The 17,366-nt window shown below is 43.1% G+C and overlaps 1 protein-coding gene across 1 annotated transcript; it reads left to right on the forward strand.

Moving 5' to 3' along the window:
* The first annotated feature begins 7,708 nt into the window (after positions 1-7,708).
* pde6hb (phosphodiesterase 6H, cGMP-specific, cone, gamma, paralog b) lies at positions 7,709-11,860 on the forward strand. The gene is made up of 4 exons (XM_056272154.1): positions 7,709-7,815; positions 11,301-11,448; positions 11,536-11,576; positions 11,666-11,860. The coding sequence occupies exons 2-4, from the start codon at positions 11,303-11,305 to the stop codon at positions 11,740-11,742; spliced, it is 264 nt and encodes an 87-aa protein (XP_056128129.1). The 5' UTR covers positions 7,709-7,815; positions 11,301-11,302; the 3' UTR covers positions 11,743-11,860.
* Positions 11,861-17,366: the final 5,506 nt, after the last annotated feature.

Here is a 17,366-nt window from a genome sequence, read left to right on the forward strand (position 1 = left end):
CAGCGCTCTGGCCGGCTCTATCTGATATCAAAATTCAATGAAGATGGACGCCGCAAAGATTGTCGCAGACGAGCTGAAGCGTGGCAGTTACACCGAAAATGTTTTCGCCGCACTTTGTGGGCTCGGGAAACTGAACCGGAGGTATGGGCGCGGCGCGCGCGCCCTCGGTGCTTGAATACGGCGGCTCGGCTCGCTGACAGCGGTGGCTAACTGTTTCGTATGTGATGTCCCGATTGCTTTGAATGGGGAACGTTTTGTGAACAGGGAACAGACTTAATGGACTGGCAACAATCTCCATAGAACATGAACTGGCACAGAGAATCGAAATAGAGGATGCAGTTAAGACCTTTGCTGCGATGAAGGCCTGCCGTGCGCGTTTCTGAAACGTAAGTTAAGCTTCATTTGCTCTCTAGTCGTTATTTAAGATGCTGAACCTGCTGATGATATAATGTGCTTGCGGACATTTCATTTGTGTGTGTATACGCACATAAGAAAGTGGTGTAAAGAGATTTGCAACAGTAATCTGAGGAGGAAATATGATTATTTGGAAAATTCCTGTCATGACTGCTTAAAGAAAAATGCCAGCAGGCATTTACCTCCTGCATAAACTTTAATATTCTTGACATTTTGGGCACACGCGCGTTGCGCACTATTTGCGTTATATGCAGGCCTATGGCTTATTGGTCTTTGTGTGTTGTTGCTGGTTTTGCGTTATATGTATATGGCATATTGGTCTTTGTGTGTTGTTGCTGGTAAACGTTGCAAATAGAGGGGCAGCACAATTGTTTTTCGCCTAGAGCGGCAGAAGTGCATTCGCCGGTCCTGGGGGTGAGTTTGCATTAAGCATTAAAGTTTGTCGTTTTGTTTTAATTCTAAGAACACGTACATGTTATCTCATGTTTAGTCTGTTTAGACCTTCCCATACCTACCTATTGTTATTAGCTAGCTCAGGAAAGAAAAAAAAGCTGTAAAGCACAGGGGGAGCTTTACAGGGGGTATGGCTTATCTAAATGAGATGTAAATGAGCCCTATTGTCACTCCCAGCACGAGAGAGAGGTGAGAATGCACAATCTTTTGAGGCCGTTTTCTCCCATTTTACCTTTTTTGAGTTCCTACCTTCAAATGGCCACAACTTCTCCAAATATTATCAGATTTCCACGTGTTACACATCGTTGGAAAGCTTGGAGACTACACTTTCAGAATCTATGAATAACTCAAAATGCCGAAGAACCGACTTGTGTCCCTAGTTTCCGTGATCGGTCACATTTTTTTGTAAAATAAAAGAGACCCTAAAAGTCAAGTCTCTCTCTCTCTCTCTCTCTCTCTCTCTCTCTCTCTCTCTCTCTCTCTCTCTCTCTCTCTCTCTCTCTCTCTCTCTCTCTCTCTCTCTCTCTCTCTCTCTCTCTCTCTCTCTCTCTCTCTCTCTCTCTCTCTCTCTCTCTCTCTCTCTCTCTCACACACACACATACACTCACCCTCTCTCTCTCACACTCTTTCTCTCTCACACACACACACACACAAACTCACTCACTCAAACACACAGATGTAAATGAAGTGTTATGACTCCCCCATCTGTTCAACCCATGAAACTGCATCTCACTTCATCTCATTTAAACAAACAATGAGAAACAGTTTGGTTCTTATGCGTCTATTCCTGTAAAATGAGAAGACAAATGGAGCGCTGAAACTCACGGCTCTGATGGGAAGAAAAAAAGCTAAGACGTGTTCGCGTCAGCAGTAAATCCCCTCTAAACCCTTTTCCTGATTGGATCTTCAGTCCCATATAATCACATTAACAGCCTTCTATATATAAAATGCCATCAGATGAAATGATTATATAAAGAGAGAACACAAACACAGCAGGGATAAAAAATAAAATAAAAAAAAACATGAGACTACATTGAAAATCTGGAGTTCAAAAAGACCTGTAAATAAACAGAAACATAACAGTACATAAAAAAAAGAAGATTCTTCTGCTCTAATTCTGTGTGACGAATCAGATGCAAGTGAACGAGTGTCATTGATCATGTGATCATGTGTACAGCTTTCCCGTCTCAGATCATCAGGTTCAGTTCATGGTATGCACCTTTAAAAGAAGAAGAAGAAGAAGAAGAAGAAGAAGAAGGTACAGTTCATGAAGCTCCAGCGATGCTGAGACACAAACACACTGAGATCGTTTCATTAATAATCACACTTTTCTAAATGAACAACAGAAGCATTTTGAATAGCAATTTCTGATTTGATCCCCACTTTCTCATAAACGAGACCAAAACCAAACATGTACAGTAAGAATAATCAGCCCATTTTAAAGCTTTCAGGCTCTACCGTGCTGTTTACCACATTTACTGTGTTAAGTATGTTATGGAAGAACACATCATGTTTTTCTGAAACGTCAGGTCCCGTTTGGTCACATCCAATTACCCACAACCCCCCTCGTCTCCTCACTCGCTGCAGGACAGTCTAAAGCTCTAAACCGGATTATTCTGCTCAAGCTCGTCAGCTTCGCTTGTTTCCAGATCTGTCTTCATGACGCTGTTGCTGCAGACGCCACAGAAACAGACTAAACCTTTTGTTTTTATTCATCAACAAAATAAATCTGTCCATCCTCAAACTAAAGAAGATTTCAGTTGTCTAATCTAACACATTACACTAATTTGTTACACGAGTCCCAACATTCATAACGAAGAGATTAATGCTGGGAAGATCATTCTGTCAAAAACGACAGATCTTGATCACTGTCTCATCGACGATCCTGAGCTTTATGTTTAGATATGGACACAATGAGCCTCCACCAAGAAGAGAGTCACAAGACATGAAGAGTAACCCTAACTAACTAACTAACTGACTAACTAACCATCCAACTAACTAACTAACTAACTAACTGATTATCCAACTAACTATCCAACCAACCAACTAACAAATAACAGCCTAACCGGCTGACCGACCGACCAATCAACCAACTAACTAACTTACTAACTAACCAATCAATTATAACCAACCAACTAATCAACTAACTAATTTACTGTCACCAGTGACTGTAACCAGATAGACAAATAGTGACTGTAACCTACTGTCACTATCAGTTATCGGTCTTTAATAGTATCCACAGGTAATTAAACAAAAGGCAGGCAAGGAAACACATCCGTAGAATAAACAAGACCCAACAAAACTCAAATGAAACACAAGGACTTACACAGATCAAACAAGGTAATTAATGACGACCAGCTGAATAGATTTATTAAATTAAATCAGTAACTATGGTGACAAACTCAGGTGGGAAAATGGCAAAAAAAAGTCCAAACATAACAGAACCGTGACAATATCGTCCATGTTTAACTGATCAACAGACTGAATTAACAAACCCCTGATGTTTCTTCAATCTAGTCGTCTTTCTCTGAAAAAGCAAAACCTCAATGATTTGTCATTAGAGCAAAAGTAACTGTTCTTTACTCTGTGATATGAATTGAAAATAATGGCATGCCTTAATACCGGTTTTGCACTATAGCAAAAGCACTTTAAATCTCTTGACAAACTAAAAGACGTAAATTACATTTGTATGTATTCTAAATAAAAGATAAGATTGTACTGAATGTCAGCTTGCTTATATGGCTCAAGATAAGGATTTATTGAGTCCACATGTCATGCAAACAAGAAACTCTGCCTATAACCACAGGTCGAAAGCTGTCGTTCTAACCACACAACTTTGCAATGCCGTTTGCGAATGTTCGTTGGAACGATGGTTTCGGGAAACACTGAGTTGTTGAACTGCTGATAACGACAGGAACTTGTGACCATAGTTGGATAACAATCCTTTTGGGAAACACACAAGGCGCAGGTCCTCCATCTGATCTGGATACGGCCCGGATCCGGCTGACTACATCATGTGTTGTGGTCGTGTCTAGGCGCAGGTCCACCATCTGATCTGGATCCGGCCCGGATCCGGCTGACTACATCATGTGTTGTGGTCGTGTCTAGGCGCAGGTCCTCCATCTGATCTGGATACGGCCCGGATCCGGCTGACTACATCATGTGTTGTGGTCGTGTCTAGGCGCAGGTCCTCCATCTGATCTGGATACGGCCTGGATCCGGCTGACTACATCATGTGTTGTGGTCGTGTCTAGGCGCAGGTCCTCCATCTGATCTGGATACGGCCCGGATCCGGCTGACTTCATCATGTGTTGTGGTCGTGTCTAGGCGCAGGTCCTCCATCTGATCTGGATACGGCCCGGATCCGGCTGACTACATCATGTGTTGTGGTCGTGTCTAGGCGCAGGTCCACCATCTGATCTGGATACGGCCCGGATCTGGCTGACTACATCATGTGTTGTGGTCGTGTCTAGGCGCAGGTCCTCCATCTGATCTGGATACGGCCCGGATCCGGCTGACTACATCATGCGTTGTGGTCGTGTCTACGCGCAGGTCCTCCATCTGATCTGGATACGGCCCGGATCCGGCTGACTACATCATGTGTTGTGGTCGTGTCTAGGCGCAGGTCCACCATCTGATCTGGATACGGCCCGGATCCGGCTGACTACATCATGTGTTGTGGTCGTGTCTAGGCGCAGGTCCTCCATCTGATCTGGATACGGCCCGGATCCGGCTGACTACATCATGCGTTGTGGTCGTGTCTAGGGGCAGGTCCTCCATCTGATCTGGATACGGCCCAGATCCGGCTGACTACATCATGTGTTGTGGTCGTGTCTAGGCGCAGGTCCTCCATCTGATCTGGATACGGCCCGGATCCGGCTGACTACATCATGCGTTGTGGTCGTGTCTAGGCGCAGGTCCTCCGTCTGATTTGGATACGGCCCGGATCCGGCTGACTACATCATGCGTTGTGGTCGTGTCTAGGCGCAGGTCCACCATCTGATCTGGATCCGGCCGACTACATCATGCGTTGTGGTCGTGTCTAGGCGCAGGTCCACCATCTGATCTGGATACGGCCCGGATCCGGCTGACTACATCATGCGTTGTGGTCGTGTCTAGGGGCAGGTCCTCCATCTGATCTGGATACGGCCCGGATCCGGCTGACTACATCATGTGTTGTGGTCGTGTCTAGGCGCAGGTCCTCCGTCTGATTTGGATACGGCCCGGATCCGGCTGACTACATCATGCGTTGTGGTCGTGTCTAGGCGCAGGTCCACCATCTGATCTGGATCCGGCCGACTACATCATGCGTTGTGGTCGTGTCTAGGCGCAGGTCCACCATCTGATCTGGATACGGCCCGGATCCGGCTGACTACATCATGCGTTGTGGTCGTGTCTAGGGGCAGGTCCTCCATCTGATCTGGATACGGCCCGGATCCGGCTGACTACATCATGTGTTGTGGTCGTGTCTAGGCGCAAGTCCTCCATCTGATCTGGATCCGGCCCGGATCCGGCTGACTACATCATGCGTTGTGGTCGTGTCTAGGCGCAGGTCCACCATCTGATCTGGATCCGGCCCGGATCCGGCTGACTAAATCATGCGTTGTGGTGGTGTCTAGGCGCAGGTCCTCCATCTGATCTGGATACGGCCCGGATCCGGCTGACTACATCATGTGTTGTGGATGTGTCTAGGCGCAGGTCCTCCATCTGATCTGGATACGGCCCGGATCCGGCTGACTACATCATGTGTTGTGGTCGTGTCTAGGCGCAGGTCCACCATCTGATCTGGATACGGCCCGGATCCGGCTGACTACATCATGTGTTGTGGTCGTGTCTAGGCGCAGGTCCTCCATCTGATCTGGATACGGCCCGGATCCGGCTGACTACATCATGCGTTGTGGTCGTGTCTAGGCGCAGGTCCTCCATCTGATCTGGATACGGCCCGGATCCGGCTGACTACATCATGTGTTGTGGTCGTGTCTAGGCGCAGGTCCACCATCTGATCTGGATACGGCCCGGATCCGGCTGACTACATCATGTGTTGTGGTCGTGTCTAGGCGCAGGTCCACCATCTGATCTGGATACGGCCCGGATCCGGCTGACTACATCATGTGTTGTGGTCGTGTCTAGGCGCAGGTCCTCCATCTGATCTGGATACGGCCCGGATCCGGCTGACTACATCATGTGTTGTGGTCGTGTCTAGGGGCAGGTCCTCCATCTGATCTGGATACGGCCCGGATCCGGCTGACTACATCATGTGTTGTGGTCGTGTCTAGGCGCAGGTCCACCATCTGATCTGGATACGGCCCGGATCCGGCTGACTACATCATGTGTTGTGGTCGTGTCTAGGCGCAGGTCCTCCATCTGATCTGGATACGGCCCGGATCCGGCTGACTACATCATGTGTTGTGGTCGTGTCTAGGGGCAGGTCCTCCATCTGATCTGGATACGGCCCGGATCCGGCTGACTACATCATGCGTTGTGGTCGTGTCTAGGCGCAGGTCCACCATCTGATCTGGATACGGCCCGGATCCGGCTGACTATATCATGCGTTGTGGTCGTGTCTAGGGGCAGGTCCTCCATCTGATCTGGATACGGCCCGGATCCGGCTGACTACATCATGCGTTGTGGTCGTGTCTAGGCGCAGGTCCTCCATCTGATCTGGATACGGCCCGGATCTGGCTGACTACAGCATGTGTTTTGGTCGTGTCTAGGCGCATTCTTCTTCAGGGTTTGGTTCAGCTGAACAGTTCTGGTTTAGTATGTGTGTGTTTGAAGTTTACGGCACAGTGCGTCACCTGTTCTTCTCTCAGGACTCTGTTAAAGCTCAGAGATTGTTTGGTGCTAGTTTAGAGCAGATTAACCCAAGATTATGAGCTCTACTGCATTAAATCATCTGTCATATAGAATAAGAAGTGCTGATCTCCCAGACAGCAACATAGTGTCAGCCCAGATTCGGCCTATATCTGGTACACGTGGATTCCACACGGTCCAGATGTGGGCCGGATCTGGACCGACACTATGGTGCTGTCTGGGTCTCAAACTGCTATATTGGTAATCTCAATCTTCCCACATCTGTCTGCTACACATTCAAGCTCTTCTCAAATATACAACTGAGAAATACAATCCTTAAACTGTGTGAATTAATGTAGACAGAAAGAATTCTGCTATAGACATCAGTCCACATTCTCTACATGCATTAATTTTAAGTGCTAACAAAGGGACATTTTATTCTACAGCAAATAAATTACATATATATAACATGGGCAGAAAATAAAACAACAGAATGTAATTTTCAACTACAGTAGAAATCAGAGAAGCAAATAATTGAAATTAAAGTCATACTCAATATTTCTCAACATTGTCACTGAAATGGCTACTTTATTAAAGAAAATATACATTAGATTCTTTGACAAATGGCTATTTTTCACCTTAAACAACCAATCATTTCTTCATTGATACTTTATGGGAATTGTCTAGTTTAAAACAAAACCATTAAAACCACCCCGACCATTATCTTAATCTCTTCTGTACGTTTAAATGTCCAGGCGTGTGTCTGAGCGTCAGACTTTTCCAGTCAAACATTATTTTGTCCATTTTCTTGTGTCCATATTCATGTGTGTATATGTGTGGTGTTCACATGTTCATGAAACGAGACCATAACCCTGAGATTAAAGAGTCATGACCGCGCGCGCGCACACACACACACACACACACACACACACACACACACACACACACACACACACACACACACACACACACACACACACACACACACACACACAGAGCATTAAGTGGATTAGTGTTTCCCTAACGGGAGAGGGTGGAGTTGCTCTCTGACCTCCAGTGAGACTATAAGAGAGACGGAGAGATGGACAACCCTTATTCCAGACGGAGAGAGAGAGACACGGACACACACACACCGCTCACCGACAGCAGACGCAGGTAACACACTCTTTACTCTAGAGAGAGACCCTAACACACTCTGTTTTCAATCTCTGGTCTGATCTATTACCTCTGTCCAGTTGTTGATGTTGGTATAATTTAGAATAGTTTAATCAGGACTCTATTCTACACTTTTGTGCTTAAAGCAGGAAAACTGACATGTGTATCATATGAAATATTCATGATCAGATGAACGAGCATCTGTTCCAGAGACAGAGAGAGAGAGAGAGATAGACAGAGAGATAGAGAGAGAGAGAGATAGACAGAGAGATAGACAGAGAGAGAGAGAGAGACAGAGAGAGAGAGAGAGACAGAGAGATAGAGAGAGAGAGAGATAGACAGAGAGATAGACAGAGAGAGAGAGAGAGACAGAGAGAGAGAGACAGAGAGAGATAGACAGAGAGAGATAGACAGAGAGATAGACAGAGAGAGAGAGAGAGACAGAGAGAGAGATAGACAGAGAGAGATAGACAGAGAGATAGACAGAGAGAGAGAGAGACAGAGAGAGAGAGACAGAGAGAGATAGACAGAGAGAGAGACAGAGAGAGAGAGAGACAGAGAGAGATAGACAGAGAGAGAGAGAGAGAGAGAGAGAGAGAGAGACAGAGAGAGAGAGACAGAGAGAGATAGACAGAGAGAGAGAGAGAGAGAGAGATAGACAGAGAGAGAGAGAGACAGAGAGAGAGAGACAGAGAGAGATAGACAGAGAGAGAGACAGAGAGAGAGACAGAGAGAGAGAGAGACAGAGAGAGATAGACAGAGAGAGAGAGAGAGAGAGAGAGAGACAGAGAGAGATAGACAGAGAGAGAGACAGAGAGAGAGAGAGACAGAGAGAGATAGACAGAGAGAGAGAGAGAGAGACAGAGAGAGAGAGAGAGAGAGAGACAGAGAGAGAGAGAGACTCCCAGGGGCGTGGAGTGAGACAGGGCTGCAGTTTAAGCCCCACCCTCTTCAACATTTACATCAACCAATTAGCCGATATATTAGAACATGCTCCCTTTCAAGGTCTCACTCTACACGACACCGAGATCAAGTGTCTTCTCTACGCAGACGACCTGGTCTTCCTGTCGCCCACTAAAGAGGGGCTTCAGGACAGCCTGGATCTGCTGGAGGATTACTGTCAGTCCTGGGCCCTGACCGTCAACCTCCAGAAAACTAGAGTCATGATGTTCCAGAAACGCTCCAGATCTCAGGGACCAACACACACATTCACACTATCACACAGAACCATTGAGAGCACAAAAACATACACCTACCTCGGCCTGAAAATAACTCCAACTGGCAACTTTACTTTGGCTGTGAATGAACTCAAAGAGAAAGCTCAAAGGGCTTTCTATGCCATAAAAAGATCAATCAAAATTGACATCCCAATCCAAATTTGGCTCAAACTTTTCAAATCAATAATTGAACCGATTGTTTTATATGGCAGTGAAGTGTGGGGTCCTTCTATCAAATTTGATTTTTTAAATTGGGAAAAACATCCAATTGAAACTCTACATTTAGATTTCTGTAAACGAATTCTCAAAGTCCAAAGGAAAACACCAAACAACGGATGCAGGGCAGAATTAGGCCAATACCCTCTCCTTCTAAACATCCAAAAAAGAGCCATCAAATTCTGGAAACACCTAAAAACAAGCGACCCCAACACATACCATTACAAAGCCCTACAACACCAAGAGCTGAGCGTAGCGAGGAGTCCCCTGTGCCAGCGGGTGCTGAGACTGACTGGGCTCTCTCCTGCAGAGATCAGCTCGCCTCAGCACACACACACACTCACACACATTCGGCCCGCACAAATTATCACCACAGAACAAGACAAGTACATCACCCATTGGACAAACACCATTAAAAACCAACACAAACTGGAATGTTATTCGGCACTAAATCGAGAGTACACTGTTGCGAACTACCTGAGCACAGTGAGTGATGTGAGACTCAGGAGAACCCTGACGATGTACAGACTCAGCGAGCACAGCCTGGCCATAGAGACGGGCCGGCGCAGACAGACCTGGCTCTCCCGTGAGGACAGACTCTGCCCGCACTGCACCCTGGGAGTGACGGAGACCGAGCTGCACTTCCTCACAGAATGCCCAAAATATGAACATATCAGAGACCAATATTACCCCAAAATTAATCAAATATTTCCCCAATTTAACACCTGTAACCCAACCCAAAAACTCCGTTTCATTCTTGGCGAAGAAGCCAAATGCTCAAATATAGCTGCAAAATTTGTAGCATCCTGCCATATCCTGAGGGACGACCAGAGACCAGCAAACATCCAATAAACACACACTCACAGCCTAAGACCTACACACACACACACTCACACACACTCACTCACAGCCTAAGACCTACACACATGTATATGTTCAATTCCAAGTTCAGTGTTCGTTTGTTTTTTGCTTGTTTTTTTTGTTTTGTACAGAGATGTTTTATAAATCCTTTATATTTTATTTATTAATCTTTGTTTATTTTATTATTATGGTTTTATGCTATCAGTATTATTTTGTGTACTAAATGTTCTAAATCATTTTCTATGTTGTTTTGATGCTTTGGCAATACAAAATGTATTTTTTGTCATGCCAATAAAGCTTTCTGAATTGAATTGAATTGAATTGACTCAACTGTGTTTTTTTTTTTTTTTTTTTTTTTTTTTTTGTCATTTTGATATATTTCATTTTGATTCATTATGATATAAATGTAATGTATTCATGCATTTGTTTACATTATTAATTTATCGATTATTTGTTCATTGCCTATGTAATGGCCAATGCTTTGGCAATACTGTATAAGTCATGCCAATAAAGCTCATTTGAATTTGAATTTGAATTTGAGACAGAGAGAGAGAGAGAGACAGAGAGTTGAGAGAGAAAGAGAGAGACAGAGAGAGAGAGAGAGAAAGAGAGAGTTGAGAGAGAGAGAGAGAGAGAGAGAGAGAGAGAGAGATAGACAGAGAGAGAGAGAGAGAGAGAGAGAGAGAAAGAGAGATAGACAGAGAGAGAGAGAGAGAGAGAGACAGAGAGAGAGACAGAGAGAGAGAGAGAGAGAGAGAGAGACAGAGAGAGAGAGAGAGACAGAGAGAGAGACAGAGAGAGAGAGAAAGAGAGAGACAGAGAGAGAGAGATAGACAGAGAGATAGACAGAGAGAGAGAGAGAGAGAGAGAGAGACTCAGGTGTGTTAATCTGTGCTACTTCATGATCTGTCGGATGAAGGAAATCTCATAAGTCTGTTATATTAATGAGATTAACTGTTTTAATGAGGCAACATGAAAAACAGAGTTTGACGTGGATTATTGTGAGATGATAATCTGATTGACGTTTGGAATAATGTAAAGGGCTTTATTCTGTGATCATGACTGACTGTATTTACGTTATCACACTCATCTATGATCATATACGGGAGAAGAAGCACTTGATGATGAAGGAGAGGACTCTGTGATCCTGGGATGATAAGCTGTGTGTGTGTGTGTGTGTGTGTGTTTCAGACATGAACTCGGCTCCTCCAGCGGGCAGCGCTCTGGCCACCCCCGCCAGCACCACCGGCCCCACCACACCCAAGAAGGGCCCGCCCAAGTTCAAGCAGAGGCAGACCCGCACCTTCAAGAGCAAGGCCCCCAAACCCGGCCAGAAAGGGTACTAACATACTCTCTCTCTCTCTCTCTCACACACACACACACACACACTTACACACACATTAATGCTTGTCTCTCTCGCCCGCAGGTTTGGTGATGATATTCCGGGTATGGAGGGTCTCGGCACAGGTGAGTCCCAGTATAAGAACAGTATTATATAACACAGCATGTGCGGTGTGTGCTAGCCCTAACGCTGGTGTGGTCTTGTCCCGGGACAGATATCACCGTGGTGTGCCCATGGGAGGCGTTCGGGGACATGGAGCTCAGCGATCTGGCCAAATACGGCATCATCTAAGCCCCGCCTCCTCCACATCACCGCCTTGGCTCCGCCCCCTCGCGCCTCGCGGCCCCGCCCCCTCCGTTTCATGTTGTCTTGTGGTTATGATGTGGGATGGTAAAGGACTGATTCAACACATGGACTTTGTCTATTATTGATATGATTGCTATTGTTATTATTATTATATAATATTTTATATTTTGTATATGTTGCGATAAGACAACAACCTATCCCCTCCCCCACACACCAGCTGTCAATCAACACTCCTAGCCGTGACATGTTACAGAAGGTATGTTTCCTGTAGTAGCGATTGCTGATGACATCACTTCCTCTCGTAGTTGCCGTCCCATAAACACATTTATACTACTAAATGTGTCATTTGTGATTACCGGAGTAGAAATCCAATTAAAGTTTCTATTTTCAGTAACTCTGTTGACTTCATTGCAGCAGAATAAAAGCTCATATCATAACGGGATGCTGAATATGATTGAAGACCATCATGAAAAACACATTCAGATACATGTGAAGAGTGATTGAGATGAACAGTGTGTGTGTGGATGGGAAATCAGGAAGAGTAGAAACAGACCTGATGACATCAGACCGCTCCTCCTATACACCCACACCTGAGAGAGAGAGAGTGTGTGTGTGTGTGTGTGTGTGAGTCTGTGATGGACGGAGCGACGGGCGGCAGGTACGACACTTTCCTCTCTTAATACTATCAATCTGACAGACGATGAATGAATGAAACCGGGCCACAATATTCATGACTATGAGCGATGTGTGTGTGTGTGTGTGTGTGTGTGTGTGTGTGTGAGTGAGTGATAGATGTCTCTTTTCACTCTTTTTTGCACTGTTGCTCAAGTGTTTCTGTCAATCAGACGATCAGGATTTCATCCTGTTCATGTAAAGAGTCATCAGATGCTTGTTTTATTCGATACACACAACACGGCTTCCCTGCTGTCAGGTGAACGAGTGAACAGGTGAACGAGTGAACAGGTGAACGAGTGGAACAGGTGAACGAGTGAACAGGTGAACGAGTGGAACAGGTGAACGAGCAGTGTATGAAGCAGGAAAGACCTTTGTTAAAGCCAGGAGATAAAATCACTGATAGTCACAACTGAGCTTTTGTCCTGGAGAGGAAGAACAACACATCCGTCAGCACAGAAACTACTGCAAACTCACCAACACAACTCTGCCTGGTTGCTAGGGTGTTGCTAGGCACAAAAGGCGGAGGACAAGTTACAGCTGAAGGTTAAAAGGTCAAAAATACAAGTGAAGTAAAAGATAAGGAAAATAAGAGAGAATACAATGAGAATGAACTGAAATGTAATGGAAAATATACTTTTAAATATCCACTACTGTTCAAATGTTTGTTTTGAATACTTATTTAATAATTCATACTTTTACAAGTGTCATACAAGTGACAGTAAAGACATTTATAATGTCACAGAGATTTGTATTTCAAATAAACGCGGTTCTTTAACACGGCTTCAACAATTCATCATCAGCACTAATAATAATAATAATAATCAGAAAGGTTTAATGAGAATGAGTTCTGAGGAGTTTAAGGCTGTTTTCACACTTGTAGTTCTCTTGATCCAGACAAAAAAAAAAAAGAAAGAAAATAATGCATTTAGTCCTGGTTCTCTTAGCGTTCACACGGTCATTTTTAAGACCAAACCTAAAGAAAACAAAACAAAACGTATTTTAGACTGAACTTAACGAACATCTAAAACTGTGTGTATCAACATATGATGGTGTTTTGACCAGCTCGTGAAGAGCTTATAAAGTGTGTAAAGGAGTTGAAACAGTGACATGAATCACACACACACACACACACACACACACACACACACACACACACACACACACACACACACACACACACACACACACACACACACACACACACACACACACACACACACACACACACATAGAGGGTTAGGGTTAAAATGGAGCGTAGCTGGAAGAAAACTAAACTAGAGGTATTTCGCATTTCATGGAAAGAGAGCTCGATTGCTTACAGAGAGGCTTTAAAAGCTGCTAGATCTGCTTATTTTTCAACCCTATTAGAAGAAAATAAACATAATCCTAGGTATTTATTTGAAACAGTAGCTAAACTGACGGAAAATAAAGTTTCAAGCCAAGAAGATTCTAAGCAACACAGCAGTAATGACTTTATGAACTTCTTCACTTATAAGATCGATAATATCAGGGACAAAATTATAACTATGCAACCGTCTACCACAGTATCGCATCAGACAGTGCATTGTAGTCTCCCTGAGGAAAAATTTGATTCATTTGTTGCTATAGGAGAGGAAGAATTCTGCAAACTCGTTAAATCATCTAAATCGACAACTTGTATGTTAGATCCTATACCGGCTAAGCTACTGAAAGAGATGCTTCCAGAGGTCATATATCCTCCTCTTAATATCATTAATTCATCTTTGTCTCTAGGATACGTACCAAAAACCTTTAAGCTGGCTATGATAAAACCGCTTGTTAAAAAAACACAACTTGATCCTACAGAATTAGTCAATTACAGGCCGATCTCGAATCTGCCTTTTCTGTCAAAGATATTAGAAAAAGCAGTATCTTCACAACTGTGTTCCTTTCTAGAAAGAAATAATATCTGTGAGGATTTTCGGTCAGGATTTAGTACAGAATAAATTCTGTATTATAAATTTTAAGGCCAGACAAGTAGTTTGTTGAGGGTTGGTTTTTTAGGGAAGCACATATATTCAAACACGCAAACCTATAGAATGAGCTCTTAATACGCACTTGCACGCTATCAGCGTTCTCACAGGCTCACGTTTTTTAAAGTTTGCGTAGAGAGAACTTAAGAGTTTTGTGTTAGAGCAGTGTCGTGTTAGCGGCCCCTAAGTTAATAACTAATGATCGTTGCGACGGAAGAGAATCAATCAAAACTAACTTTAGCTGGAAAATAACTTTATTCTAGAGCTACTATAAAGCCAAAATAATCTTTGTTTCTTTAATTTCCTATTTATCACTGTAAAGCCGCTTTGGAACAATCTACATTGTTAAAAGCGCTATATAAATGAAGATGACTTGACTGAGATCTGCTGTGAGGAGACGCGGTTCTGACACCTAGACTGAACTGTGATGAGCAAGTCACCTTATATAGCGCTTTAACAATATAGACTGTTTCAAAGAAGCTTTACAGTGATAATATGAAATTAAAGTAACAGAGATGGTTTTGGCTTTACAGCAGCTCTAGAATAAAGTTATTGTCCAGCAAAAGTTAGTTTTTATTGATTCACTTCCGTTGCAAAGATCATTAGTTATTCCCTTAGGGGCCGCTAACACGACACCGCTCTAACAGAAAACCCTTAACACGCTCCGGCCGCTCATCCGCACAGCAACAGTGCCTGGAGCTCGAGAACGCAAACCTTGAATAAATGAATGAAGGTGACTTGACTAGTGATCTTTTAGTTTCTTTACTAAACTGTAGCCGGAGAGATCAAACTATGGCGGATCATCGTTGTAATCAAATCTGATAGACACTTTTGAAATAGAGTGCAATAATGCAGAATAATTCATCAATTTAAAAAGGCTATTCACCTGTTTGTGCTTGAAGTCTTCGAGACGTACAGGAGTCCTCAAGCCACTCCTGTGCGTCCTTTAGCCTATAATCATCAGAAGATGTCTTCTCCGGGAACTGTAAAGCTGAAAGATGCGTGACACAACAGAATGTATTAGTCGCACTACACCGCTACTTGCTGAGGGGAAAGAACAGTTCGCTACTGGAAAAGCTACACTGTTTTAAAAGCAACTGAGCTACTGATACTAAAACATGTAGTTAAGTTAGTAGCGTTGCTACTTGTAGTTAACATCTCACCAACACTGCCAGTCCTTTACCATAACCTCCAGTTTCAACACACTAATAACTAACTCAACCAGCCCCTTTATTCTGCGTATGATTATTTAAATGAGGAATGTTGTGACGTGTTTATTTCCGGAAGAAACTTAAGACTGCAATGGAGGCGTTTCAGGGAGTTCAGAAATATTGACACTGATATAGAGAATAACTCACTTTTTCATGCTCAAACAGCAAAATTACACACTAATGACAGATGAAGATGGAAAGAAGCAGAATAGGTGCTCTTTAAAATCTTACCGAACCCAAACTTTTGAATGGTACACAGCAAAATCCCCAGAGTTAAATGAACTCTGCTCTGAGTACATATGCCCCCACTCTAAAGAGTGTTAAAGTAACTCTGAATCAGAGTTAAAGTTAAAGAGATAATTAAGTCATTAATTAAGTGATGATTGAGCATCAGTGATGAACACCTGCTGTTAACAAGCAGAATCACTGAATGTAAGTAAAACACAAGAACTACAACTGACTTCAGCCACAGCCTAAGGTGGAATCAACTAAAGATTAAAGAAGACCTTAAATCTCTCAATATCAGAGCAAAGGAGGATAAATAACTCCACAAACAGCATTACCAGCTTCACTTAAATTTGACTTTATTTCTGATATTCATTTACAGAAATTGTTTTTGAGAATTAACAGAGGTTTAGATGTTGATGTTTTATTCAAAATGTTTGGTCACCATTATGGTGATCAGTGTTTCATTAAGTTGGGCAGTTTGACTCTTGGCTGATTATGTGAGTTTGTGGTCTTTGTAACAATGTTTACTAAAACACATAATTTGTTGCATAGGGAACCAAAAACAATGATGATCAGGTTATAGAGCTCAGCATCATAAAGTAGAAAAATGCTAGTTTATGCAACTCAATGGTGACATGCTTCATGCCGCAATGCATGCTGGGAGCCACCATAGTGTAAAACTCATGGATCCCAGCGTGCATTGCGGCATGAAGCATGTCACCATTGTTGAGATTCATATGTTGATTCTTGATGTCTATGTGTGTCTAAAGATTTTTTTTTCCCATAATGTATTTTAAAAATCAAAATTCAGAATGTCTGATCTGTCGCAAGAAAGTATTGTCAGTGAATATAACCTATTAATAAAGAAGGACCACTTTTGGTGTCTTTTCTATTCTATTATTCTATTCACCTGATTATTCTATTTTTTATTTTATTCAACTGATCATCTTTGTTTCTGGCTTCCTTTGCAACAAATTATGTATTTTGGTAAACACTGTTACAAAGACCACAAATTCACATAATCAGCCAAGAGTCAAACTGCCCAACTAAAGGACACACTGATCACAATAACGGTGACCAATCATTTTCAATATATCATCAACATCTAAAACTCGGTTAATTCTGAATAAGAACTTCTGCTGATGAATGGCAGAACTGGAAGTAATAAGTGATAAGTAATAAGAAGTCAAACTGGTTAGTAATAAGTGAAGCTGGTAATGCTGTTTGTGGAGTTGTTTAATCTTCTGATGAGATCTTCGGAGATTTAATTTCTTCCTTTATCTTCAGTTGATTTCATCTAAGGCTGTGGCTGAAGTCAGTTGTAGTTCTTGTGTTTATCTTTTTTCTGTTCTTGTTGTTTCTCTTTCTTTCAGTGATTCTGCTTGTTATCAGCAGGTGTTCATCACTAATGCTCAATTATCACTTAATTAATCACTTAATTATCTCATTAACTTTAACTCTGATTCAGAGTTACTTTAACACTCTTTAGAGTTGGACCATATGT

This window comes from Rhinichthys klamathensis, unplaced genomic scaffold (assembly GCF_029890125.1).
Source record: "Rhinichthys klamathensis goyatoka isolate OS25496 unplaced genomic scaffold, OSU_Roscu_1.1 h1tg000331l_1, whole genome shotgun sequence".
In the NCBI taxonomy this organism is placed as follows: domain Eukaryota; kingdom Metazoa; phylum Chordata; class Actinopteri; order Cypriniformes; family Leuciscidae; genus Rhinichthys; species Rhinichthys klamathensis.

Bases quoted from the DNA above. Each gene is read 5' to 3' on its own strand.
- pde6hb (XM_056272154.1), top strand. From the start codon at position 11,303: ATGAACTCGGCTCCTCCAGCGGGCAGCGCTCTGGCCACCCCCGCCAGC. The intron at 11,449-11,535 runs GTACTAACATAC...TCTCGCCCGCAG, and splicing joins CCCAAACCCGGCCAGAAAGG to GTTTGGTGATGATATTCCGG. The intron at 11,577-11,665 runs GTGAGTCCCAGT...GTCCCGGGACAG, and splicing joins TATGGAGGGTCTCGGCACAG to ATATCACCGTGGTGTGCCCA.